Below are 27,349 nucleotides of genomic sequence, written 5' to 3' on the forward strand. Positions count from 1 at the left end.
CTCTGGTGGAAAAAGGAGAGGAAAAAAGCAGAACAACTACTGGTAATGAATCTCCTTACCAACTGGCACAGGATTGCAGGCCAAAAGTGGCACAGATTTTTTTGCCAGGCTAGAACTATAGACTTTCTAAAGGACATTAAAATAGTGTGAAAAGGAAACCTTTTGTCAGAGAAGGTGTAAATGGAATGGAATGTTTGGGTCAGCCATGGGGATTTTTTGAGAGCCAGCAGACAGGAAGAAAGACCTTCTGGAAAGAGTGTGTCTGGAAGTTGCAGACTATTCTCCAGAGTCAGAAACTGGCAAACCAGAAGGAAAAGCAATCATGTTTAGATTGGCTTTCTCTTAAGAGTTGTCTGCCGTTAAATATTTTAGACTAAAGAAAGATTGTTTTACATTTTAAGTGCTGTTGAGCCATACTGTTAGAAGTGGTTGTGGCTCCTGCAGAAAGAAATGCAGTTTTAAACAAACGTCTGACATGCTGTAGAATGATGATAAGTACAAGATGACTGCAGTGCAGTTAAAAGAACATGAACTGTATGATTCTACCTGAAATGGAGTGACTGCATAAGACCTGAAGACACAAAAAGGAATATCTGAATAACACTGAGGATCATGATGCTTAATAAAATAACAACTACTTAGCCATAAATCACCTAGCATTTCAAATAGTGTATATTTTGGAAGAAACCAAGTCAGTGTTAAGTCAGAAAAAAAAAAAAAATCAACTCTCTTAATTTTGTTAAAGCCAGTGATAATTTTCAGTTCCCTTTTATGACAAATACTATGAACATAAATTGAAGATACTAAATACTTAATTTAAGAAGAGCAATATCGTCTGATAAAACATACATCCATCAGTATTTTAGAGAAGACAAGTATGACAGAAATTTAATGTGATCAAAGTCTTAAAAGCAAACTACATCTGAAATCCATCCTGAATTTTACTATTAAAGTGAAAAAGAAGAGAGTAGGATAGCAAAAACTCATGTTTTTCTTACCAGCTTAAGTATGATCAAGATTTCCCTCAAAATGTTAAAAATTCAATGTTCTTAAACCTATGTTTACTGAGTTTGATATTTTTTTCAAGTATATGAGTACAGAAAGCACTTCAGAAATGTTGTCCTTTTATAAAGGATTATGAATGACTTACTGCAATTTCTGTATTTACTTCATGTTTGCTGAATCTATAAACAACCACATATGCAGAAACTCCTGCCACACAAAAAATTCGGCTTTCAGGACACCAGTACATCATCTGAACAGCAAAAGGGTCTTCTTCTACAATCTCAGCTGTTGCTTTTCCTTCTCCCAACTTTTGTTTTTCAAAGACCTTTGATGTTTTTAACTTGTACAACATCTGTAGAGTAACTGGAATATATTAAAACATATAAAAATACTGATTAACAATAAGCAAATCAGTTATAAAATTCTTCAGTTCCCATTTTCTTTTCAGTTGTGGCATAATGAAGAATCAAGTGAAGGCCTAAGAAGAGAAAAAGATGGGCATTATATTCTGATATGCAGTATTGGTAGGATATGTATTTGATATTTACAAAATGTGTATTTGTCTATGTAAAGCTTCTTAGTACTTTCTGAGGCAAGATTATACTCAGTGTTAAAAAGAGGTTCTGATGCTACTGCTATTTTCCTAATGAGATTAACATTTCCTTTGTCTTGCTAGAAAGTAAAGTGTAAGAGGCATAGTAAGAGAAAAAAAAAGGAAAATATTCTGGGCAACACAAAGACTTTCTGTAAGAACAAGAGTTCTAAAATTCTTTGAATTTCCTGACTAATAAGTATATCTGTATTTATTATACCTGCATATACAAATGTAATATCCAGAAGGTTTGGTCAAGAGTACATCTATAGCACTGTGAATTTTGGAGGCAACAGAGGTATTGCAATTAGCCTGTGTTTTTTACTACTTTTACATTAATTTACCAGTGTCATTAATCAATCACTGCATAAGGTCAGAAAAAGTCCAGTACCTATTAGGGTGTGTGTTTACATATTTACATAAAGGTAAAGCTGTTACACGTTACTGTAATTATGCTAGATCAGTCCAGCTACCCCATGTAACAAGCAATGAAAAGATGAAGAGTGGTTTTTTAGTTATGTAATCAGATGACAACAGAATTACTTTTTTTTTTTTTTCTTTTTTTTTTTTTTCAGTTTAAGTATATTCAAAATTTTCACAAATTTAAGCAATTACTTCTGTAATGAATTCATCATTCTTCTGTGTTTTGTGGAGGTGGGAGAGGGCTCAGGATGCCCTTAGTCTCAGCATCAAAACCAGAGAGTCACTTTGAATCAGGGTCATAGGACACAAGTACAAGGCAAGACTATGCCTTATGCATCTGCGAATTACTGGGCACCACTTGCACATGGACAAGTAAGAGATGGCTTTTGAGATAAACTTGGGAAGATAAACTTGGGAAACTGCTTCAGTGGTTTAACAATTGCCTGTCTCCCACAAATCTGTGTTTTCAGATGCAAAATTATACAATTAAAATATGTCTAAAAGCAAAATACTTTGTGCCTTCCAGTACAAATAGGATATTATGTTTGACAAGAATCCTCAAATTAAATTTGAACTCTGTTATAAAAATTAAGTCTGTGTAAATAATAGAACTTTGTAATATTTAAAACCTTGTAAATAGTAAGTACCAAGTACAGTAACGGTAATGCTGTATGTGTTCTGAAAAGCAGGACTAAGACCAGGACATCAGAGATGCACTGAGAGTCCTATTAGTGTTAAAGCAATGCATGAATATTCATGATGGTCCAAGCTTTTACCTCCAAGACCAATTTCTGTTGAAGCAACTGATTAGCAGTTTATGTTTACACCCTGTGAGGATCTTTTTCTTTTTCTTTTTCTTTTTTTTTCCTGCTTTTTTTTCCCCTTTCCTTTTCTCCTGTTGACATCATTGCAATTTTTTTCCTTTTTGATGTTCATTATAGATTGAAAATGCTAAAAATGCAAACTTTAAATATGGCATGTATCTTTTCTTCTTCCATTTCCCAATAATATATATATTATGAAATAAAATGTATTAGTCACTTTTTAATGTAACTTCTAGTAATGTTTAGTTGACATGGCTACACAGAATTCTTGTATGAAATTAGGCTTTGGAGATAGTCATTTTCTCCTTGACCATCCTGGTGAGTGAAAGATTTGGTATTAGGCAAAACCAGAATTACCTGACAAACTCAACAGTTTTAGCTGACATTAAAATCTTGTAAGTGTTCTTCATATTTAGCTGGAAATGGTAATACAATTAATCATGACAATTCTGTGGTACAATTTGGAGTTAGCAGGTAGTTTAAATATCTCACAGTTGGTGTTCTTGGCCACCATGTCAGACTGTTTATTAGGGTCAAACTAAATCTCTCCATGCCTAGCATTTCAGACTGTTTCTTTCATGCTTATTTCTTTAAGAAATAAAAATAGACTGCTAACTCAGGAAAGAGATGTTCTACCTAGAGATCTTAGTACTACTGAGGGGAGAGAATACAAGGCAACACCGCTCCAACTCTTGTGAAGTACAGACGCTATTTAAACCCAAATACATTTGCTTTCATCCAAAATACATGTATCTTTAAAAATAAATATATTTTACTAATAAGTACCGTATGTATTTTCTGTAGGGAAGAATGCTGTTTTCCGATATTTACAATTACAGCTAAAATGTATGGAATAACTTTTCTGAAGCTTTTTCTTGCTAGGATGAACGTAAGTGCTTCCTAATTATTTCCTGGATCTTGAGACTGGGCAAGACTTAGGTCTTTAATTAAGATGTATTATTGTATTTTTATATTTTATTTTTACTTATCTGTAAAAAAGACTACATTATACTCAGAATAGAAGAGACATGAAAACCAAAACTGAACGTTAGGTCTAATTCAGCTCACTCTTTTATGTACACACAAGAATTATGCCCTAGGTATTATTTACCAGTACTTTCTCCTTCAAAGGTTTTGGTATGTCAGATCTTGTGTTTTAATCCCTCTCCTGGACTTTCATTTTTTTCTGTCTAACATAACTCATTAGCAATGTTTTTCCTAATTTGTTTAATATCGCCAGACTATTCCTAATTATACTACCTGAGATATTACTATGCATACTGTAAAATATAATGTATTATATATATGTGTGTGCATGTGCATGATTTGTCAGCATTATATAAAAGAACTTCAGAAACTTACTGGCAGAAGCATCCCAAAACTTTACTGATCCATCTGCATGGCTTAAAAAAAATATAAAAATTAAATGTGTTAAAACAAGATGCAATACAAAACATTTTCTACTTTCAGTGAGTGATACATATAAGTAGAAAAACTGTATTTCACTTGTGTGGTAACTCCCCATACCTTACTGACAATGTATAACGGCATATATACTAACCATAAAAAAATATTTAGTTATTAGTTTGATTGCATTAATAGAATACTTTTTGATGTATTTGCTATAGAGAACTAATTCCCCTGTGATTTTTAACATCACAACAGCACAAAATTAATTCCCATACTAATGCCAAGGTTAAGATTCAGCACGTTGGGCCTTGCAGTGGGCCAGCATCAGGCCTATGCACTCTAAAAAGGGCACATATATCTAACTTAGAAAAGACAGAGTGCAGGCTAATTCTGCTTAATACCTTACAGCTGCATTCTTTTTATCAGTAGAAAATCCTCCTCAAAGTAGTTGGAGAAAGGATCTGTTTAAAATTAGAATAATCTATTATCCTCCTTATTGGTATTATTGCACATATAATTGTATCTTTTAAATACAGCTTCTGACTATCATTGATTGTAACAATTTATCAAATGCATTGGTATCATCAGCATGGCTGAGACCAGAAGAAAACACAAAATGCATCTTACAAGAAGGCTGAGTTGTACTTTTCAGGGTGTTTTCTTGAAAATACGTCAGGCATTGGCTCAATGGGGCGGTTACTTCAATCTGAACCTTTCATGGGTATGTCCCTCACTTACAAGGTGAAATTCATCCCAGTGCACCACATCCCCACTAATCCTGTGGTATTAAAATGAATTCCCAAACCATCCCCAGACACAAAGTCACCAGAAGACCAAAGGACAACAGGCACAGAACAGCTGACTCCCTTTTTAATACTTTTCTCTACGGCACTCAAGACCAAAAAATTCTGTTGCCAAGGATCCCCCTTTCCAAAGATTCCATCTTAACAAGAACACAGACTTACTTTCTAAAACTGGGGCCTCAGTCAGTAATTCTTAACAGTAGTTCATCCTTGAATACAAAGCTCTGTTTTCTCCAGCATATGGGAATTTTTATGGTGACTTTGCACCAAGAACAAAAACCATGTACTTGAACTGAAGAAGTTAGGACACATATACCTTGTCAAGGGTCAATGCTTACTTATGGGTAACCCACAATTAAAAGTTCTAGACACTAACAATTTAAAAGAACAAATCCTCAGTTTCATTCTCACCCTGTAATAATGATTTCGGGATATGTCTGAGCTCCAAGATTCCATGCTCCACCACTGATAGGCCACTCCTAAACAAACAACAAGAGCATAGAGTTTAAAACTAATCCTGATTAATTTTGGTTGGTTAATTTTTGAACTCAAGAGCAGACTTCTTTTTTCCAGAAAGCAATAACTCTTATAAAATGAAAGAAAATGTGTAGTATTCAAGGTTTTTAAAGCTCATTAATATTTTTGTATATTTATTAAGACTTTGAATTTCTTTCTTTCTTTTTTAAAAAACATTTTGGCACTGATTATGAAACTGACTTTTATATTAACAACGAAAGTTCCAAGTTTTTAAAAGATTTCTGCACAGCTAACACTACAAACATTAAAAACAGGAACATTAAAAACAGGAAAGGTGTAACAAACAGCTCTGCTACTGTTTTCACGTTTCTTGACTCTTGGAGCTTCCACAGGAATAGAACTGAGAATCTATTCTGAGTATGGAGTCTACTGAAGAAGCTGGCCCAGAAAAGTGGGAAACAAGTATCTGAGCATCATGATATGGGATATGAGACAAGAATGCAACTTTCACAGATCATGAGAAATCATCATCTCTTCCCTGCCTTTGTTTACTAGTGGCAAGATTTCCACTCGCTTCCTTGGTCTAGGCTGGTAAAGCAAGATGGTGGTCTGTGCTGAAAACTTGACATGTATGGATACAGGATGTAGCGAATGACATATGGGCAGAGTGGGTAAGGATTTGTGCAGAGTATGACTGGGTAGAAAAATCTGGGTATACAAACTGGTTCTGAGAATACATGGACTGGGTGCATGTGGGTACAGAAATGGGTGGGTGGCAAATGATTGGCTATCTACATTCTGAGTCTGTATTTGCACATGCAAAAGTAAAGCAAGTTGGACAAGAGGTTCTACAAGGGGTACAGGTGCAATGTGCAGGAAGCTATGTATATGAAATAAGGATAGATAAAGAGACAAATTGAAGAAAGAAAAAACATACTTTCTTAAGTACTTTGTTGAATCAAGACCCCAAAGTAGTATATAGGGCCCAGATTCTCAGTTCATGGAAAACAAGATAGCTCCAAGGAGAGTACTTCTTTTAATATGAACAGAAAACTGATGATGTCTGATTAGTTTGCCCAGTATTTTTTCTAATTTGTTTATTATGATTTCTAATCAAAACATAAACCAGATTAATACTTGAAACTTATAAAGTAATTCCATTTTCTATTTTTATTTCTGCAGATTGTATTATTTCTAAGACTCTTTCATTAAGACTTTAGTAGTTCAGTAAAATAATAATTAACGTCCTTATTTAATAAAATGCTGTCAATGCTTAAATTCCACTGAAGCTCTTCTGCTTTCCATTATACTCATTTTATATACTATTTCTTTCTTTGATAGAGATAACATATTCAGACAAATTTGAATTTTAAAGTCATGGCATTTTTTTAACTCAATCTGATTTGACAAAACTCCAGCAGCCTTAGTCCTTTATAATGGTGGTTTAAGCAACCACAGAAGGAAAGCTGCCTCTAAGCTGCTGGCTGGACCAATTTGAAATTAGTAATTAAAGAAGTAAAATTAAAATAATTTGGCAAGATATTTCAAAGACATAGATTGTATATCTGCTTTCTTTATTTAAATATATTGGTTTTGTTTACCTTATTGCTGTATCCTTGCTTTTTATGTTTTGCTCCTACAGAATAGAGTACAGGAATCAAATCTGGAGGACAGTCGGCAAAATATTCTGTGCAGGTGACAGGTGACTCATGAATGTCAATAGGATATGGATTTTCAAAGATTGGAAAACTAGTCAAGGAAGACAATTTATTAGAAGCACTGTGATACACTAAACCATATAAGAAGACATATTGATATTTTACAGTGTATAACAATTAAGTAAAATCATTACTGATAGAGTACATTTTCCCTTATTTTTTAAAGATATGTATTGTTTTAGTGTCAAAAATAACTAGTAAAGATATAAAAATTCTTGTATTGTGACAAGAATTCTCTTTCTGTAATGTAATTTTTCCCAACACCTCAAAATCTTATTTATGAAATACAGAGGTTATACATTTTCTAGAAACTTCAGGTTCACACATATATTATATGACGTAAGAACTACCTTTACAATTGTGGATTTTATGTTGAACGGTTTTGCTTATTAGGTTGGTAAACTACTGATTCTACGGTGAACAATTGAAATAACAGATGAAGTAGATCTCAGTTTATTTCTCACTTGCATCAATTTGGACTGTCTGATAAGAAGGCAGGCCTCACTTCTGGCAGATTACACGTTATTCACAATTCAAAAATGCAAGAAATTTTGCTCTGATTCCACTTACATCCATTTTCTGTTGCTGAGATGATTGGAATTATTCTTGAAAGTGAATGGTATCAGAATATGATTCACTTAAAATGTTTCAAATCATTAAATAAGAATTCTGTTCTTAGTTATACCAGTGTAAATGTGGACATACATAACTGTTAGTGTTGGATGCAGAACAAAGGAAATAAGAATCGGATCCTGCATTTCATGATATGTAGTTCCTCTCTGGTATTAACACTGATTCCAACGTGAAAGAAATATTTGTCATTTAAAACAACAAATGGATTATGAAAGAATCCCATAGATCCACTATAAAGCAATGCCATTATTTATTAAGATACTTGAGTAAGCATTTAAGTGGTAGTTGCTGTGGAATCTAGTAAAGTTAAGTGTGCATATAAGTACTGGTGGAATCTAGTTTCTAACACACAAGTTCAGGTCATGATTCAGCAGGTGACCAAGAATCACTTAACATCAATGTAACATGAATGTTTTAGGGCTTTACTGAAGGGATTACAGGTTTAGATTTATTCCCAAACTTGAAATCAAGCTTCTGTCAATTAGCTGATCCTAGTTTTTGAGGTCGGGGTAAACACATACAGTGAATTAAAACTAAGAGTTAATGATTTTGGATAGTAAAATGACATTGCGTGATAACATTTGGATTTTTATCATCTGCTAGACAGTTAAGAAGTATAAATAACTTCATACAAGACTTCACTTACTTGCTTTGTGTCAGGTCAACAACAATGAGATCTTTTTCCAAAAGCACAACTACAGCATAGGGTTCTTGAAATTCTGTAAGAGAAGAATAAAATATAAAAGACCTGGAGTTTTTCCATTAGTCATTCTAATCAAGTAAGTTACATATATGTTCTCTGAACATTCAGAGTCTATTAAACAAAGATTTGAGATCCAATTTTATATATACGTTTGCAAACTAGACATATCTGCAAACTAGAAAGCATTTGAGTAGGGCCAGATAGGAAATGAGAAAAGGACAGTTTTGGACAGTTTTGGACAGTTTTGGGGATCAACATACATAGCAGAAGTAGTGTTGGCATATTGAAAATAAAGAAATAGAGGTTCCATGTCTTACTGCATCGCTGAATCCAATTATTATACAGAAAATGTATTTTTGCTGGCCAGTATTTATACTTTTTCTGTGTACTACAGTTCTTTAAAAATAGATTATGAACAGCTGGTCCAGTCCACTTGATATAAAATGCCCTCATTTTCAAAACAATTCCAAAGCAAAATTCCAAAGGAAATGTTCTCTATATCCTCATTTTAACAATAACAAGTGATAACGGAAGAAAACATTCACAAGACTGAGAGAATTCTGGAAAGAGCACAGGTGAACCAAATGATGCAGTTGTTTTGCAGACAAAGCTAGGGCGAAGTGCCTGCATTGGACTCAGAACACAGAAAGAACTGCTTCTTGCCCACGTGTGTCTGCACTTGCAGTAGTGTACTGTGACCTTTCAGCCAGTTTTCTTTTGCAAGAGAGCATTTTCACCTAAGTTTCAACTTATGCTGGTATTCAAAGTATTATGCTCTAAAATTTAATGGTGCTGATTTTTTATTTTTATTTTTTAAATACAGATGAGTTACAGTTGGTCACTGGAAAATTTGTGATCGAATGTGCAATTAGAGAAATATATATATAATTTATTCTATATAATTATTAATGATTTTTCCCCCTAGGAAACACTTTTCGTAACAAAAGCTTACATCCAGCCACATAACTGTCATAATACTCCCGTAAGTCTGCTGTGTTAAGTTAAGATACTGACAAGTTCCTTCTTTCTGTACACTCTTTAGGAGAACATATAGTTTGTCTCTGTATTTAACATTTTTTTTTTGGTTATCAAAAATAAATTACTGAAATGACAAGTATATGCTACCCTTCATGTATAGGGTACATTAATTTACATAGTGCAAAAGGTATTAAAAAATTATAAATATGAAATTAAGACTGTAATTTCAACTGCAGCAAGCCATTCCAATATGTACAAGCTCAGAGTACACTCTGGAGATAGTTCATCCCAAAACGCTTAGTTAATTGACAGCAACTTAGTCTCCTTTCAGGCCAGCTATGAATGCACGGTGTTTGGCATTCTGTTGTTACACCAGGAGGTAAGTAATAGGTCAAACAAAATTTTTAAATAATAGTGTGTGAGCAGGGGGAGGGGCTACAAAATGTTAATACTGGAAAGTGTCACCTTATTTGCCACAGGTAAATGAAATGCCATACTAACTTAGGTTACTGAAAATTAAATTTATTCCATGACATTGAAACATACGCCATTGTTTTTAATATGTAGTTGATTTACCTATGTATAGAAGATTTATTTTACTTCACTCACTGGGGGCTTAAAAAGCTAAATTTAGTTTCTTTTTTACTTACAGCTTTTCTAATGTTAGTTTCTGGAGTTTTCTGTGAATTTACTTCAGCATTTGGCAGTCCCACAATATACAGTAAAACACTTTAAGATATATACGCACATATGTTTAAGAGCAATATTTCCTCACACTAGTCCATGTGTTTCAAACTTGTATCTGGAGATTTATGCATACTTTATTGTCAACTGATTACTTGTTTTCTATGTTGAGAATGCAAACAAGTTCCAGTTACTTTTAGTGAATATTTTTTTTTTTTTTGAGATGGAGACAACTGTGAGAACAGAAGTTCCTAGATGGGAATTAAGAAATGAGAGAAGATTGCTTCATTTGTATTTTCTGTAAATACGTTTTGCTTACTGTACTCACCATTTGGATATGGGGTTTCACAGAGAGTTAAAAAATCAACTATAGGGTGATCCATTTCAAGAACTGTAATTGCTTTTCCATGCATAATTGTTAGACTTGGTCTTCGACAAGCCTTATCATATGACAATCCACCGGAAAATATCACAAATGGTTCACTATATGAAATATAAAAACATAGCACCCGTAAGTTTACACACATAAAAGTTTACGTTATAGGTTTAGTATCTTTAAATAAAAAATAGCTTTGCAAAAAGAAAAAGGGGAGGATTCTGAAAGTAGTTTATTAACTCAGGAATGTAAAATCAATTACAGAATTATAAACATACCTGTTTTTACAGGTCTTGTACTCTACTTTAAGAATTGGTTTACAGGATTCAGGTTTTTTACCATCTCTCTGAATTTTTCCTAAGGAAAGAAAGAGAGTGAAAACTGTATTAAAACATCATGACAATAATCAAGCTACCAAACTAAAATATACACCTTGTAGCAACTGTATAATCAGGAAGAGAACGAAACTCTAAAGCTACGGGAGATGATGAGTGTTAATACCTATTTCCCTAGTATATGTGTTTATTTAAATTACATCTATTATGGCTTTAAGATTTACTGCCACATACATTTAAAGGACCACTGACTACCCTTCAAAAACATATAAAAGCTATGCAGATTACTGAAGAGGATGACACAGCTAATAATTATTGAACTTCACCAACTGTATACCTTTTCTGATCATAGAATGACTATAAACAAGTTGATTTTCTCCTAACTCATATTTAGGTTGACTCAATTCCTTTTGTTGACAAACTGTTACATGCTTTGTCATGTAACTAGTTGGGGGATAAAATTAAATGAAGTGTACATTTAAATTCATGGCTTCATGGTTAGTTCTGGCTCGTATTTTCTTCCAGTCAAAGAAAAGTTGCTTGTAAACTTAAAAAAAAACAAACACCCAAAAGAACAACAACCAAACCAAACCAAACCAAACCAAAACAATTTTGCTTTTATTACTTTGGAAAATCTATGCTTGTTTTCAAGAATAAACAAAGATATTAGCAAACAACATGTTTGCTAATAATATTGTTTGTAATAATAATATTTGCTAAGAATATGGTATTGTTTCTTTGTTTTACTTTTTTACTATCAAAATTACCATGTGGGATTGTGGTCTGGAATGGTCTGTTAGGACTCTTCAGGTTCCACAGGGTCAAACTTCCATCTGAGTGACTGCACATGAACTGTTTCCCTTCATGGTGCCAAGCAACGGAATGAATAGCCTGGAGAAATGAATGAAGAACTTGAGACTGAAAAGGAATACACTGTCTACACTAATGATATTTTGATGTATGACTTTGGATTATATTAATCTAAGCGTGTATCAACAGTGGGATTGATTTTGTTTGTCAAGTCCATTACCAACACTTTAGAAACCGATGGCTGTAATCTACTGCAAATCAAGCAAAAATAATCCATTATAAATGCTAAAAGGACAGAAGAATGTAAGAAACTCTACTGAGTCAGACTAAAATTGAGGAAATGGTGTTAAGCAAGAAATATATGAACAATATACATTGCAATCATAATACGTCTGATAGCTCTTAGAAGTATTTCCTTTGTCAAATATAGAGGGAATGCTACGCAACAGTTTTTACAGGTAACATACAACATACACAAGCTTTCCCAGAGGACTTATTTGGAAAAGTAGAAAGAATACTTTATTCTTGAATCATTTTTCCTCCACATACTTAAGTTTCAGAGAAAGTACAGAGAAACCTGTGATGCTTAATTTAAATACAAAATAACATAAATGACCAGGATTGTTTCATTGACATAGGAAAAAATAAAAACAGTGATGTAAGATAATTTGGGAACAGATAGTAATTCAGAAAAGAGTAATGTCATACTCCTATGTACACAATGCAAGTAACGTATAATGAACGTTAGGTATACCAGAAAGGAACGCTTAAAAAATTAACAAAACATTCTCACTATTTCACTTATAACTAGTGGAACTGACTAGCACAAGATACCAAGAAGTTCAAACACGGATTAGGCATGTAAAATAAATAATGACATTATCCATAATTACATCAAACAAGCTGAAAGGATAACAGTGCAAGTCCTTAATTTTTGCTGGTACATCCTGGAAACTAACAAAAGACATTTTCTAAGAAAACAAAGTATTGCTTCTTTGATTACCGCAGTTTCTCACGCACCCCCCTCAGAAGCAGAAATTCCCTGAATTTTCACTTGAATTTATTCCCCTTGTTAGCTGCCAAATAGCAAAAAATGCAATATACTTATATGTAAATGTAAATAAAAGACAGTTACACTTACATTTTGCTTACATTATGCTTACATTATGCTTACAATGCTTACAGTTGTATGTGTGTGTTTTGTTTTTTTTTTTAACCTGATTTATTCAAATCACTTTAAAATTATGTCTGGGTATTTAGTCAGCATTGGAGTTGTTCATATCAATTTTGCTTAAGCTGATAAGAAATTAACTTAAGTCACTCTTCAAGACTCCTTGTTGGTTTTCCTCTTTTAGCAAGTATATTGATTGTTATGGTTGGTAATGGCTCGGGGTCTGAAGAGAATTTCAGGGAAGAAAAGAAAAAAAAAAAAGCTGTGTCTCCTTCCCAGAACTCAGCTCCTGAGGCTGAACAACATAGCCACAAATTAGGATTTGCATTAAGATGTCCCAGATGGAGGAGGAATGCCCCAGAAGGAATCTGACTTGCTTTGTATATGAATAGTTAGCTAGCACACCGGTAAGCTAGACATGCCAATAAAGACTCAATAAACTGGGTAGAAACATTGTGAACTCTAGATACTTACCTTCAAGTGACATACTGGGTGTCACTCAAACTTCTACCTACCAGAGTAGAGTTGTCAGAAAATTCCTCTCAAACACCCACAAGATATCAAACTACAACTTAAGCAACAAAAGATAATACAGAAAGATGGCTCACATACAGTCCAATGACACTGCCCTCAGTTAATAAGAACCCTAGATCTGTGGGAACTACTGCATTTCTTCCCTTGTGCAAATTAATTCTGACATTAGCTTATTCATGCTTGCTGTCATGCCAAATTCAAATCTGCTTTTGATGTTATCACACATAGAAATATTTCACATGGTTACAGTCGCTAACTGTGCCTGAGCAGGAGCTAGTAACTAGCAGCTGAAATTTGCTGCCTGTGAAGCTGCCTCTCAGCTGCTAGGTGCCACCTGCCAACATAAGCCTCCTGTTGAGTGGAGCTGAACAGGAATGCTCCTATAGTCACAGACAGTTGGCAAAGCAGCAACTCAAACTCACCTGATAGACTGCCCTGAAATGATCAAGAAATACTTTGGATTTGTTTTAGAGGTCTCAACTAGGAGTCATGAATTAAACTGAATGACGGCAATGAGTAAGTGTCCCTAATTTTCTCTCTGCTAGAGTATGTCTAGTATTCTGATCCACTTCTTCAGCATCCTCACAAAAGACGAGCAGTTATTTACTTAGAACAAGAGTTCATCAGAGTGGATGACTCATATGAATGTTCACACAGTGTGTACACATAAAGCATATCACTCCAGATTGGGTATGTTTCTCCTGCAATACCAACAGTGGTTGCATGCATACTCCATCTTCTCTCATACTCAGCATGTACTAAAATTAAGCATGCCCAACACCATTTCAGTTCACTCCTGAGCACAAAAATCACTCCACTGAGAAGAAATGATGGGTATTCTAAGACCACTTTTAACCGTATTTTGAACAAGCACAATACTAATCTCATCCTATCACTTAAGTCTTAAGAATGCTTTGTATTAGTAGTACTACAGGACCATTACAGCAAGGGCTGCATCAGATTTGATGCTTCCATAATGGCATAGTGCTTGATAAAGGCAGGGAGATGTAGTTAGTCAAATATATCTGAGAACTCTGCAGCTTCCTTTGGGAGATGTGTTCTAATGAGAGATGGTGTCTATGCTATAGAAAGCTCTGAATATGATTTGACACAACCTGTCAAACTTATAAAGCCTACATAAAAAGATGGCTGGTTTTAGGGGGTCTGCCAACTATCAGTAATAACTTGCAGATACTTTGAAGTATCTAGTTTGTTTATGTACTCTCTTTTTATACCTATCTGTGGAAATAAACTTTTAAGGACTTTAGGAAATGGTTTTAAATGGGAGCCTTTTATAGAGGGCATCATTTAGGATCATTGATTGAAAAGGCCTGAATATCTCATACTCAAGAGAGATGATCACCACTGGCAAGATGGCAGTCATCATCACACCAAAACACAAGCTTGCATCTGACAACTCAAAGAGCAGACACAAGGGTCTAAGCAGCAGGTTCAAGCTCCACTCTGGCACCAAGTGTCTCACAAGTGAGAATATTTTAGTCTCTTGAGAAGCTTTGTCACAGTAGAGAAGAGCACATTGAAACTCCTTGTATAAGGAGTTGATGGGCTGAGGCAGCTTCTAACTTGTCTTTAGTTGTGCTAAAAGAGAGACAGGACTAATTTTAGCTCCAGTGAGTAAAACATAAGTACCGGGGAGAAGCTTTAAAGGGAAGATACAGGCAGATAAGAACACCCAGCAGAGGAGTTCCAGATAATGCAACTTATACAGCTTTTCTGATCCTTGGTGAGAACCTCCCTCACTTGGAAGAAGCAGATGTTCTATTCAGTAAATATTCTGATAAAAGTGAGCATACAATTCTGAAAACTTTTTACACTGCTCTTGAATACTGGGTAATATGAATAGACCTACAAAGTAATTTGGCTTTCATGCTGATATTCTAGTAATACTCAGTAAAGATAATAATAAAATTCCTAATGTAGCTGTATTTCAGGTCAGCTCATTGCTATACTCTATTCATCTGGGGAACCCCACACAGAAGCTGATGGACTTGTCAGAATCAAGGGGAAGAGATTCTGTTGTAGTACACTCAAAAGAGGCTAATGCAGTACAACTAGAGATCTCAGGTTTTGATTTCTGTTGTCAGTAAGTTGCTCAAAAGCAGAGCACAAACAGTATTACCAGAACAAGCAGTGCTTTAAGATAAATATCCATCTGCTTGATAAGACATATGACAAACTGCTGAATAACAGTTTTTCTGAATTAATGGAAATTGCTTACCTCATCATAATAAGCTCTCAGATCAGCTCTTTTAGATCGTAAATCCCAGAGTACTACAGTCCCATTTTCATAGCCTATCAATAGCTGGGAGAGGGAAACAAACACAATTATACTTTTAGATAAAAAAAAGGCATATACAAATATTGAGAGTTTTAAGATTTTTTTTCAAAATACATAAGCACTATAAAAAGAAAATGCCAAGTGGATGTGCAAGATAGTAGTTTACACATAATACCTGCTTTCAAATTATCATTTATTATAAATTAATTGTCATGACTGACAATGCAAGTTCTGATATGGAAATAAAACATGTTTTATACACTATTTTTTTCCTGCAATAATATGTATGTGGATAGTCTTCACAATCTTATGCCTGTTGAGAAAAATACAAATATACCATGTTCCTCTCAGCTCTTATTTTCCTTGTCCCTAGTTTGAAGGGAAAAGTTTGACACCCAAGAGATTACTTAAATAATGTAAAACCAAAGAGTCTAAAACAAAGTATAAACTAACATATGCTATTTTTTACTTCTTCTAGAATTAGTATGTCAAAAAATCATGCACACCTGAGACATACCAACAAGTAAGACTTGTCAAAAGATGAAAGAGGAGAAAAAAAATGCTCAGGAAAAAAATAAGAATGAACACAATGCATTCTCTTTATTTCTATTGAAAAGAACTAAATTATTCATCTGTCACTATAGTGAGTACCCTTCATTTGAATACAGTTCATTCCAGATCTAATGGAAGATATGACGTCTGGCCTACTTAGGCATTCTGCAAATTGCCTCCCAGAGAGTCTGTTTTCCTAAGAATCTGTCTTTGGACGTGAAGACTGGGAATGACCATAATGGCAGACTCACATATTTCAGTTATGGACTATTTTTATACATCTGGCAGTGATAACTGCAATAGTTCTTTCTCCATAAATACACAGAGCACAGATTGCAGGCAAGAATTTACAGTTATTAAGAATTTGAGTGGAAGAATTACAAGACTATCTTTTAGTCTGTGAAATCTTACCAAAATCATTGCTATCACTCACTTTAGCTTGCATGTCATTAAAAATAAAACTGGTGGACTTCTGAACAAAACATTTTTTTTTTTTCTAAGTCAAATATCATCAATACGTCAATACTGCTGTATACAGAGCCTAGGAATACTCTAGTCTCTCCATCATACTAGATATGATTCTCTATATTGCCAGGAGAGTATCCTTTATGTGGAGATGAATTACATGATCTGGGAATGACTTAAAGTTAATATATTTAATACATGAATAGGAACAGTATTTGATTATTTAAAAATTTTGCTCCTGAACAATATTCAAACTGTCTTGGAGAAATTCCAGAACTTTCATCATTTTTTTTTTTTTCTCTGGACAGGTCCATACGGGATTCTGTAGCAGAGTAAATGTGAAACAACATTCATGTTCTGAAAGCATACTGCTAACTGGATAGCACCAGTGTCAGGATGCCATATGGTATTCTGACATAGTAGATTGCCATTGGTGAAGTGAACAAAGTGCCTTACTGCAACTTCTTTTGCTGCTTGTGGAGTGATCTTAAACAGAGACAACTGTATATCCAGGAGTTAGTGATCCACATAACAGCTAACCTGAGTATGTGCAGGCCTGTGTTGTGATATGGTGTGCTGCACATATTCTTTGTCTGCAAGATAAACTTAGCCGGGTAATTGTAAAGGAGAAACCTGTAAGCAGCTCCCACTTAGTAACGGTAAGTACAATACCCGTGTGTCCTTGTGTTTATGATAATGTAAACCAGTATGTTCTCATGTGAACAGCCGTTTACTTGACAGTAGAACTGAATATATATATATATATATATATATATATATATATCTCACAGAATCACCTAGGTTGGAAGAGACCTCCAAGATCACCGAGTCCAACCTCTGACCTAACACTAACAAGAACTCCACTAAACCATATCACTAAGCTCTAAATCTAAACGTCTTTTAAAGACCTCCAGGGATGGTGACTCAACCACTTCCCTGGGCAGCCTATTCCAGTGACTAACAACCCGTTCAGTAAAGAAGTTCTTCCTAATATCCAACCTAAACCTCCCCTGGTGCAACTTTAGCCCATTCCCCCTCATCCTGTCACCAGGCACGTGGGAGAACAGACCAACCAACACCTTGCTACAGTCTCCTTTAAAGTACCTGCACAGTGCGATAAGGTTGCCCCTGAGCCTTCTCTTTTCCAGGCTGAACAATCCCAGCTCCCTCAGCTGCTCCTCGTAAGACTTGTTCTCCAGACCCCTCACCAGCCTCGTTGCCCTTCTCTGGACTTGCTCGAGCACCTCCATGTCCTTCTTGTAGCGAGGGGCCCAAAACTGAACGCAGTACTTGAGGTGCAGCCTCACCAGAGCCGAGTACAGGGGGATAATCACTTCCCTTTCCTGCTGGCCACACTGTTTCTGATACAAGCTAGGATGCTGTTGGCCTTCTTGGCCACCTGAGCACACTGCTGGCTCATATTCAGCCGACTAACAACCAATACTCCCAGGTCCTTCTCTGCCAAGCAGCTTTCTAACCTCTCATCTCCTAGCCTGTAGTGCTGCTTGGGGTTGTTGTGCCCCAGGTGCAGGACCTGACACTTGGCCTTGTTGAACTTCATATAGTTGACCTCAGCCCATCGGTCCAGCCTACCCAGATCCTATATTTATATACGGCTGTAAGTAAATCTTTTAAGAGCTCTAAAGACCAAAATACTGGCATACTTCTTCACAGATGGGATCAGCAGAGTGTGTTGTGCCCTTATTGGAGGCCCATCTGATGCTGCACAACTTGCAGCTCCCATCATCTCATGAATATATTATCTATCTTCTCTTCTTCCTTTTTATATTAAATCCAATAAAATGCAGATAATGGATATCTTACAGAGTCTGAGTGCTTTTCTTACTGTCTTCACTAGCGCATTACAGCTGGGTACCAAACCAGTTGGGTTTGGTTTGTATCTACCAGTATTCTTTCCATCTCAGTTTTCATACAAATATAATCAGGAAATGAATAGAAAAGCATTTAGTATGTGACCCTGTTTCATAATAAGCTTTTTTCCCAAGTGCAGCAGGCTTGCCTTTTGATTTGTATCACTCTTTTTGCAAAGATATTGTGCTCCAGGTAATTACTAAAAAGGTTAAATACCTCCTGTCAGGGACAGCCTTCCAGCCTTCCTGATCTGTTGCTGAAATGTTTAATGTACAATGGCACTATAGAACTGCAAGATAAAAAGTACTGTGATTTCAGGGAAGAAGTTAAAAGATGAACAGATCTGCTGCACAGCCAGGAATCTTTCTCTCTTTCTCATCTGCTCATATGGTAGCCATGCTGCTTAACTAAGAGTCCTGTGGTATGACAAAGTCAGAATTCCATCAGGGTGAATGCAGTTGGTCTCATTGCCAGTATATTCATGGTGCTCTGAACTCTAACCTGCCTGAACCATAGAAAACTCAAATGTTCTCACTCCTCTTGGCTATTGTAAGAGATCTGTAAGACAAGCTCAATGTCTGTACTAGTCAATATGGTGAAAAACAGAACAGCCATAAATGCAGTTGGAGGAGAAAACAGACAAACAAGAAAAATAAGTATGTATAAAAGGAGTCCAAGGGAAATATATATATATTTAATTCCATTGTATTTCTGACACCTCATTTATCATGCTTAATATGATTAAGAATCATAAAGAAGGCTGCATAGAATTTAAAATATGGAGGAATCCTGGCACAACCTTCCTTGTCCAGTGGAGTTGCTCCACATTCTGATTAAATAAATCCTTATTCCTGAAATGCTTTTGATGATGATGTTTAAGGTAAATTTCTCCTTTACTATCAACAACTTGCATCTTGGTACATGGCAGCCAGTCCCCTGGTAGTACAAAACAGCTGTGGGGAGAAAAAAGAAAGCCTGCCAAATGCACCCTATATTTAGGTGTTATTAGATCTCAGAACACAGACTCAGAGATAGGAACTTTAGTCCACCAGCTAATGGTTAATAACATTAAACCTTTTCCTGTTAAACTTTCTCTAGTTGCTGGGAAACTGCAGATCATTGCAGTTAATATCTTCTTCTGTGTCAGCAAGAAAATCCTGTTTGCTACATATCTGCCACTTACAAATGTCTGTGTACTTCAGTCTGTTCCTAATGTACACTTACTCACTGATTTGGCAGACACAGTTCATGAAGTTAATCACTAGGTCCCCAAATTGCTCTTAAGTAGCACACTAATGCCCAATTTCTCTGTTGTCTTCCAACCACTGCTTGCTAAATTTGTGACAGAGACTGTCTCCAAAATCTGCCTTGATAGTTTGCCTGGAGGACACTCTGGAAAAAATTTGAATGGCAGAAGTCTTCTGGAATTACATTCACTCTTTTGGCACAGAAAAACTGCTCATCAACTACTGAACTTTTAGGATTTTTTTTTTTTTTTTTGAATATACAGCTGGCACACAAATTTCCCTGGCTTTCAAAAAGAAATAAATGATTGTCCCAGCTTTGGAAAAATTTGTCTATATTTTGGGGCTCTCAACAATTGAGTGCATCAATCCCACAGGGGAATGTTACTTGTTTACTTCAAGGGAATAAGCTCAGAACTGTAATCTGTGGAGTACAAGAATATCTGTATTTCCAGCAATGATTATGACTAAATTGTTACCCACTTTTTAATTTTTGAAGCATGTGTTAAGAAGACCTACATCTGCTGCCACCTCACAAAGTGATTTGGGCAGTGTGCTTTCTTGCACCAACACCTTTCAGTGGTCTTTGGTCTACTTGAAGCTGAGGAGCTAAGCAAAATTAGTAGATCTTGGAACAGCTCTATTACCTGTTTCTTAAGAACAGCTCTACTGAATTAAGCAAAAGGTCTACCTATCACAACAGGTAGGTCTTGTACTTAAATAGCCAAATGGAAATATCAAAGAACAACATGTGAGGAGGGTGAATATTTATACTCTCCCATGTTCTCACAGCCTGATTCAATGATGGCCAGCTTCGCAACTAGACATAACTCCAGTTAAGTTCATCTTTAATAACATTTCAGGAAAATTTAGTAAACCTCTTCCAAAACCCTCAAATTGATTTCTCTTGTGTGAACTTTTCCTGTTCCTCCAAGTGACCCACATACATTTTTAGCACTTGCAGCACTACTTGGAATAGCTTCTACCTATTGAACATTTGAGAAGGTACTTAAATGGCTTGTCTGGAATCCACTTTTTGTCAGCTTCATTTGATACTGTGGTGGCAAAATTAGTAATATTTAAGATTTGGGGGTTTGGGCTAAGAAGTTTTTCCTAACAAAAAGAGCATTTACTGAAAATAAAAGCTGTGATTCCAAATTCCCACTTCTCAGCTAAGATGATACTGAGTTTATCCTCTTATAGTCTCCTATAGGCTTCACCAAAAGGCCTTTCCATAACATCATATATTAAATGTTTTATTGCCTCAGAATTGTGGCAGCTAACAAGCTACTTAAAGGAGACCATCCCTCTCAGGGATGGACACCTGACTTTTTTAACATTGGAATGATTGGTTTTCCTCACTTTTTTTTTTTTTCTATTTTTTTTTTTTTTTTTCTTAAACAGTATGTAGGTTGGGTCTCTGCAGTCACTTGGAAGAGGATGGGAAAGCAGAGGGGCAGATGCTGTCCAAACTTTCTCTCACTATTATCATAATTCATAAAGCTTCTGTCTGAGCTATCTTAACTTGTACTTGTATTGCCAGGTACCCGGAGTCCCTAGATCTCTGACAATATCCTTTTAGGGTTTGCACTGAAAGAGACTATGAAATCTTTCTACCCTCTTTGCAATAATTGGCATTTTCAAACTCAGGATCACAATCAGCTGCTTTCCACAATTAATTGCCTTGTCTGCCTTAGTTGCACCTCTTATAGAAAATCTGCCCCTTCTCTGAATTTATTCTAGTGTGATTACATTCTTTTTGAGACAGGAAGACATGAGCTATACTCAGTATTCAGCAGGCATGTCAACTACGCATTTATGCAATGTATTTTTTTTTCTCCCCTATTCATCTCCAAATAGTGCCTAATTGTGATTTGATTTTTTGATCTCTACTGAGCACTGAACTGATATTTTTATTGAACTATCAATCATCATTCTAAGATCTTGATACTAAACAGTAATAATCAGCTCAGACCCATTGTTTTATATGTAAAGTTAGAAATATTCTTTTCCTCCTCACATATCCCTTCCCACTATTTACACTGAATAATCAATGAAAGACATTATTTAACCTGCCATTTTGCTGCTGAGTTTCTCAGTCGCTTAAGATCCAGCAAACCCTATCACATTACTGCTTACACTCTTTTCTAGATTGCTTATAACTATGTTGAACAGCAAAGTCCCTGAAGTTAGGGTTGTTTTTCTTTATTCCTTTTCCCCGTTCTGAAAAAAGACTTTTTTTTTTTTTTTTAACCATTATTTTTTCAACCAAAGTTTGATGTGAATTAGTTGAAAAATTTAGTTTATTTTTTTCTCTAATATTGGATGTTTTCATACGGAGCTGTCTTTTGATCCAGTGCTTCAAACTTCTCTTACGTCTCTGTGTAACTTTTACTGATATTTTCCAGCAAGTATCAAACTGCTGATTCCACATTCTGCAAATCTGTAAGTAATTTGTTAGCATCAATTTGTTCTTTATGCCACCCTCAATCTATAAATGACATAAACAGCTGCACTTGGACAGTTTCAATATGTCTTGCATTCCCTACTCTTTCTCCCCATAAACTTCTGATGTTTGTTTTTTAATAGGGATCCACCTGATTTTGCTGTTGCCAGAGCCTTGTTAGTATGCCAGTAGTTCATCAGTGCCCAGATATCTCCAAAGTGCCCTCTGAGCAACAAGCAACTTCATTTCCAAGCAGTAACAGAAATTCAGAATGCTTCTAGTTTCCAATAACTATAGCTGTTACTTAAGTGAGACGCACTGTTGAATAGATACACCATTTGTAAAACACAGTCCCTTATAAATACTCACTGAAATGCAACTGGTGAAAGTGATCAAAAAGATAAAATATTTAAAGAGCTTAGCATTTTAGCAAAATTCTAAAAAAAAAAAAAAAAAAAAAAAAAGGAAAAAACAAACCAAAAACAAGTAGTAGCAGCACAGAAATAGAAACAGTTATGATAAAACTGGCATTCTGGCAATCAAATTTCATTTTGGAAAAGATACCAAAGATACTACAGAAATAAAGCCAACTCTGATTTTGCCTCCTGATGGTATCAATCACAACCCTAACACTCTAACTACTAGTTTTGCTTTCACTTCTTGACAGCTCATTGCTATTCTCAGCTGCTCACAAACAGCAGCAAGTTCCAAATTGGGGTTGCTATCATTATTATTCTTGCATAAGAAGTGACTTAAAAAAATCTTATGAGAACTTACTATAATGCCCTCATAATAGGATGCTTTTGCAAATACCAAGGTCCTGACACAATTTTGAGTCAATTCTTGCTTTAGCAAAACACACATCTATTTAATAAGGAATTATTTTGACTGGCTAGAAGTTTCAAAGGATGTTGTCTGTATCACAGATTTTTACTCATTAACATTGTCCAAAGAGATTTTTTCTTTTTCTTAAAAACTGGAAAGCAGTGACTATACAAATATATAAGGAAAGCAGATAATATCATTAGTGAATAAGAAAAGAGAAAGAGCTATTAAGGTCAATGAAGGCTATGAAATACTGCAATATTTTTTATCATTAGTTGTACTCACTTTTCCCTCATCTCTTGGGCTGTCACTTAAATGTACAACTGGCCCAGGGTGAGTCTTTGTGGATCTGCAAAACAAAAATCAATTCAAATCTGTGATTTTTTTCTTTGCATGAAAAGCTAGATGCTTACCTTAATTGCTAGGTATGTTAACATATATCTCCAGTAATTTAAAAACCATTTTAAAAAGTCCAGAGGGGAATATTGTTATCTGAAAATAACCCATACATTTTCATGTTCAACTCTACTTCCTTTATGCCATGTTAAAGCAACGATTCTCTATCACAGATGAACGCTTTCTTCTTCTTTTAAAATAAATAAATAAATAAATAAATCTCACTTTTTGACCTATTACAGATTTTTTTTTTTTTTCCTACATTCTAAAGATTTTTTCTGCCTTTTCTGTTCTCCACTCTCTCTTTCTGCCCTCTCTGTTTTCTTGCCTGATTTCAAGGCCAATCTGTCAAGAATTTACAGTCTCCGCTGGATTCTTTTCAGTAACTAATAACCTGCTCCAGGGTGGGCTTTTCATGGGCTGCAGCTCATTCAGGAAATACTCCTATTGCTTCAGTGAGGGGGCCTCCACAGGCTGCAGTGTGGGGAATTGCTCTGACATGGTCCTCTCTGTGAAGATTTTTGAATTGCTGTCTTTTCTGAACAGAACTTTAGGCCCTGGCAGTTATACAGAGAAAGAGGACAAGCACTAAGTCCACAAAGCTTCAGGCTATTTGAATGGCTGCATAGCACAGGACCTTTCTTTCATCTAGGATCTGGGGTCAGAGCACACATCCCCTGAAGTTCAGGTAAGGATCTAGACTTGCTCTCCCTATTTATATGTCTGGGTCAACAATGGTCACCAGGAAAAGAAACATGGCATGGCAGGGCCCATAAAGTTTTCCTGGAAACCACATCTAAGATGACATAGGCTACAAACTGAAAAAAGTTTTGCAAGAAAATTAAAGAAAGCTTAAAACAAGGTTCTCCGCCCAAACTACTCACAGGAATTCCATAAATTAACCATGTTATTCTTCTTATGGCTCAAATACTGAACTATAGCAAAACTGGCCTCAAAACATTTTATATTACCAAGTCAGACTCCAAATCAAGATTGAGAATGGTTTGCAGAAAACTCCAGTCACCTTGAACATTAAAATATTGCAGAGTAATCCATATTGTCCTTCCCAAAGCAGTCACCTAAAAGCCGAACAACCTCCCAAAACTATACCCCATTCCTTTACAAGAATTTTAACATTACTGCTAGCTGCATACACAAAGCTAGTGGCAATATGGCAAGACATTCACATGGTGAACCTTCTTCATGAGATGATCCCCTGCCACCATCTTCAGCTTTGTCAGATCATGTTTCCACAGATACCTGCAGCGTGTTACTTTGCTACATGAGATTGAGGTGAGACTGAGGTGAGCAAGGCTTCCACAGGAGCAATTTGCAGCATATCCTAGCATGGAAGTGAGATCAGCAAGAAAGCCGGGGAAAACCGGTTTATACAGTAACATTCTATACAGGCTGTCTGGAAACAGGCAAGGTAGATAGGCAGTGACAGCGAACTGAACAGTGAGATGAGGGTATTTGCAAACAGGGCTTAGGCCCACAAGTATCTTGTACTGCTAGTCCTCAGGGAATAAATATGACAACTGGGGACATTTTAGCCTGCTAGCCTGCTTTGAACTTTGTTTCTAACATAGATTCGCCTATTTGAACTAGTCTGTGTATGGTGTAGGAAAGAACTAGATCGGTTTGGGGTACATGCTGCTCATGCTCAAGAAGAGTGAGAGGCAACATAAAGAATTTTACCCCCCCCCCCCCCCCCCCCCCATATAAATACCACTCCAATACATTGTGAATTCACTTTTCTCTCCCTTTGTGCCTGGCTATAAACACTACATCTCAATGTTCAAAACTAGTGCAGTTAGTCAGGCAACACTATGTTGGTCAGTGTGACAGAAGAGGGAGCAGAGCCAAGCAAACATCAGGCATGAATAAGCTGGCAACAGATGAAACGGTGCAAGGAATACATGCAGACTTGCTGGCTTGCAATACATGCAGGTTTTGGCCAGTTATTCCAGCCCATTGAGCTGACCAGCATGCAGGTTGGGTAGATTGGCCATACAAGTGTTGGCATTTGACCAGGAATGTTGGCAAAATCGGGGTAAATCGAGGAAGCAAAGAAAAGAGCATATTGTCTTTCTAAGATATAAGCTGATTCCATTCAAAGTGCTCTTTATATCTACTTATTATGACAGTCAAGAACAACTTAGATGTATTTGCACAAACACTGTTTTCTTTTTAAGATATACGTTATGTCATTGTTTACTAAAGAACTCATATTTTGGGTAGAAGCAAAGTGTTACATGAGTTGTAGTCATTCTACATTACATCTAACTTTACAGTAAGAAAGACTTTTCACTGTCAAAAAATAGTGCTTCCTCTATACATGATACAAAGCTGTTGTTTACTACCAATCTTATTTTTATCTTATATTCTTTCAGAGATGATTTCCATACTGAGACCTGAGCTAAAAGGGGTTTTATTTTTCCTTATTCTGTCCCTTTATATTTATATAAGTATTTCCTTAATATTTATATTATTTTACTCTTCACTGTTGTAATAATTTACTTGTTCTGTATTATAACTGACCGGGTCAGGTTTCTTCCGTTTTCTTCCAATTTTATTATTTTAGTCTAGCTAGTATTTCACTCTATCAAAAGCCTCAATGAAACGTTGTTCTACTTTCACACCTACAATAGCAGTCTTAGGTTCAATTCTTGTTAGCTCTTTTATGTTAAACATTGGATGAAGGAGGCAAGGTGTTGGCAGTGGGGAGGCTGCAGGGGTGCCCTCTGTTAGAAGAGGCCAAGGGCTGCTCCGTGCTGGATAAAGCCAACTCCAACAGACCCAGTGCAAGATGCAGCTGAGTCTTGTGGCACTTTGGGTAAAAAGTACTTCATGCAAAATGCTGCACAGGCAATAAGTGAGGAAAAAAAGTGTGAGAAGAAGTCCTGCAGACATCAAGATCAGTGAAAAAGGAGGGGGAGGAGTTGCTCCAGGTGCCAAAGCTGAAGTTTCCCTGCAGCTCATGGAGAGGACCATGGTGGAGCAGGCTGTCCCCCTGCAGCCCAAGGAGGATTATGTGACAGCAAATCCCCACACTGCAGCCTGTGGAGGCCCCCTCACTGAAGCAGTTGAGTATTTCCTGAATGAGCTGCAGCCCATGGAAAGCCCGACCTGGAGCAGGTTTATCCTGAAGGACTGTAGTCCATGGGAAGGACCCACTCTGGAGCAGGGAAAACTTTGAGGAAGGAGTGGCAGGGAGGAACTCTCACAGACTGACTGCAACCCCCATTCCCCATCCCACAGTGCAGCTTCAAGTTCTGTCTTAATTTCTCACTGTCCAAATCTATTTTTAAATGGCAATAAACTAAATTCTGAGTTGGACTGAGTCTGTTTTGCCCATTGATAGCAATTAGCAATCAATCTCCCCATCTTTATCTCAACCCACAGGCTTTTACATCTTATTTTCTTCCCCTGTCCTGCTGAGGAAGGGGAGTGAGAGAATGGGTCAGGATCTTGCAGTCAGCCAGGGTCCGCGCAGCACAAATACCCTGATCACTTAACAGCTGTCAGCTTTGATTATACATAAGCAAGAGGAAACAGAGTCTACTAAGTACGGCAGTCATAGTACTAACTCTGTCAGGAAATAAGTAAGGATCTGTTTCAAATAATTGCAGAGCCAGAACTCAATTCAGACTTGCCATCACAGATAACATCACACATGGAGTTGCTGGGGTGATGACAGCTGATGTTCCTAAAGCATTTTGAAATTGAAAAGCCTGCTACCCAGCAGTACTTCTGCACTACCTTTCCAGAGCT

The 27,349-nt window shown here is 36.1% G+C and overlaps 1 protein-coding gene across 10 annotated transcripts in view; it reads right to left on the reverse strand.

Annotated features, from left to right (window-relative positions):
• Positions 1 to 27,349, reverse strand: part of STXBP5L (syntaxin binding protein 5 like) — a 202,619-nt gene that overhangs the window by 69,926 nt on the left and 105,344 nt on the right. For all 10 annotated transcript variants that reach the window (XM_035314746.1, XM_035314751.1, XM_035314754.1 and 7 more), the window contains 10 exons: positions 23,465 to 23,528; positions 15,716 to 15,799; positions 11,729 to 11,852; positions 10,905 to 10,983; positions 10,579 to 10,733; positions 8,532 to 8,604; positions 7,136 to 7,283; positions 5,469 to 5,536; positions 4,207 to 4,247; positions 1,151 to 1,368 (listed from right to left, as the gene is read on the reverse strand). In XM_035314746.1, coding sequence (XP_035170637.1) covers positions 1,151 to 1,368; positions 4,207 to 4,247; positions 5,469 to 5,536; positions 7,136 to 7,283; positions 8,532 to 8,604; positions 10,579 to 10,733; positions 10,905 to 10,983; positions 11,729 to 11,852; positions 15,716 to 15,799; positions 23,465 to 23,528 — 1,054 coding nt within the window. The remainder of the gene's footprint in view (positions 1 to 1,150; positions 1,369 to 4,206; positions 4,248 to 5,468; positions 5,537 to 7,135; positions 7,284 to 8,531; positions 8,605 to 10,578; positions 10,734 to 10,904; positions 10,984 to 11,728; positions 11,853 to 15,715; positions 15,800 to 23,464; positions 23,529 to 27,349) is intronic.

The sequence above is a fragment of the Oxyura jamaicensis genome, chromosome 1 (assembly GCF_011077185.1).
Source record: "Oxyura jamaicensis isolate SHBP4307 breed ruddy duck chromosome 1, BPBGC_Ojam_1.0, whole genome shotgun sequence".
Lineage (NCBI taxonomy): Eukaryota > Metazoa > Chordata > Aves > Anseriformes > Anatidae > Oxyura > Oxyura jamaicensis.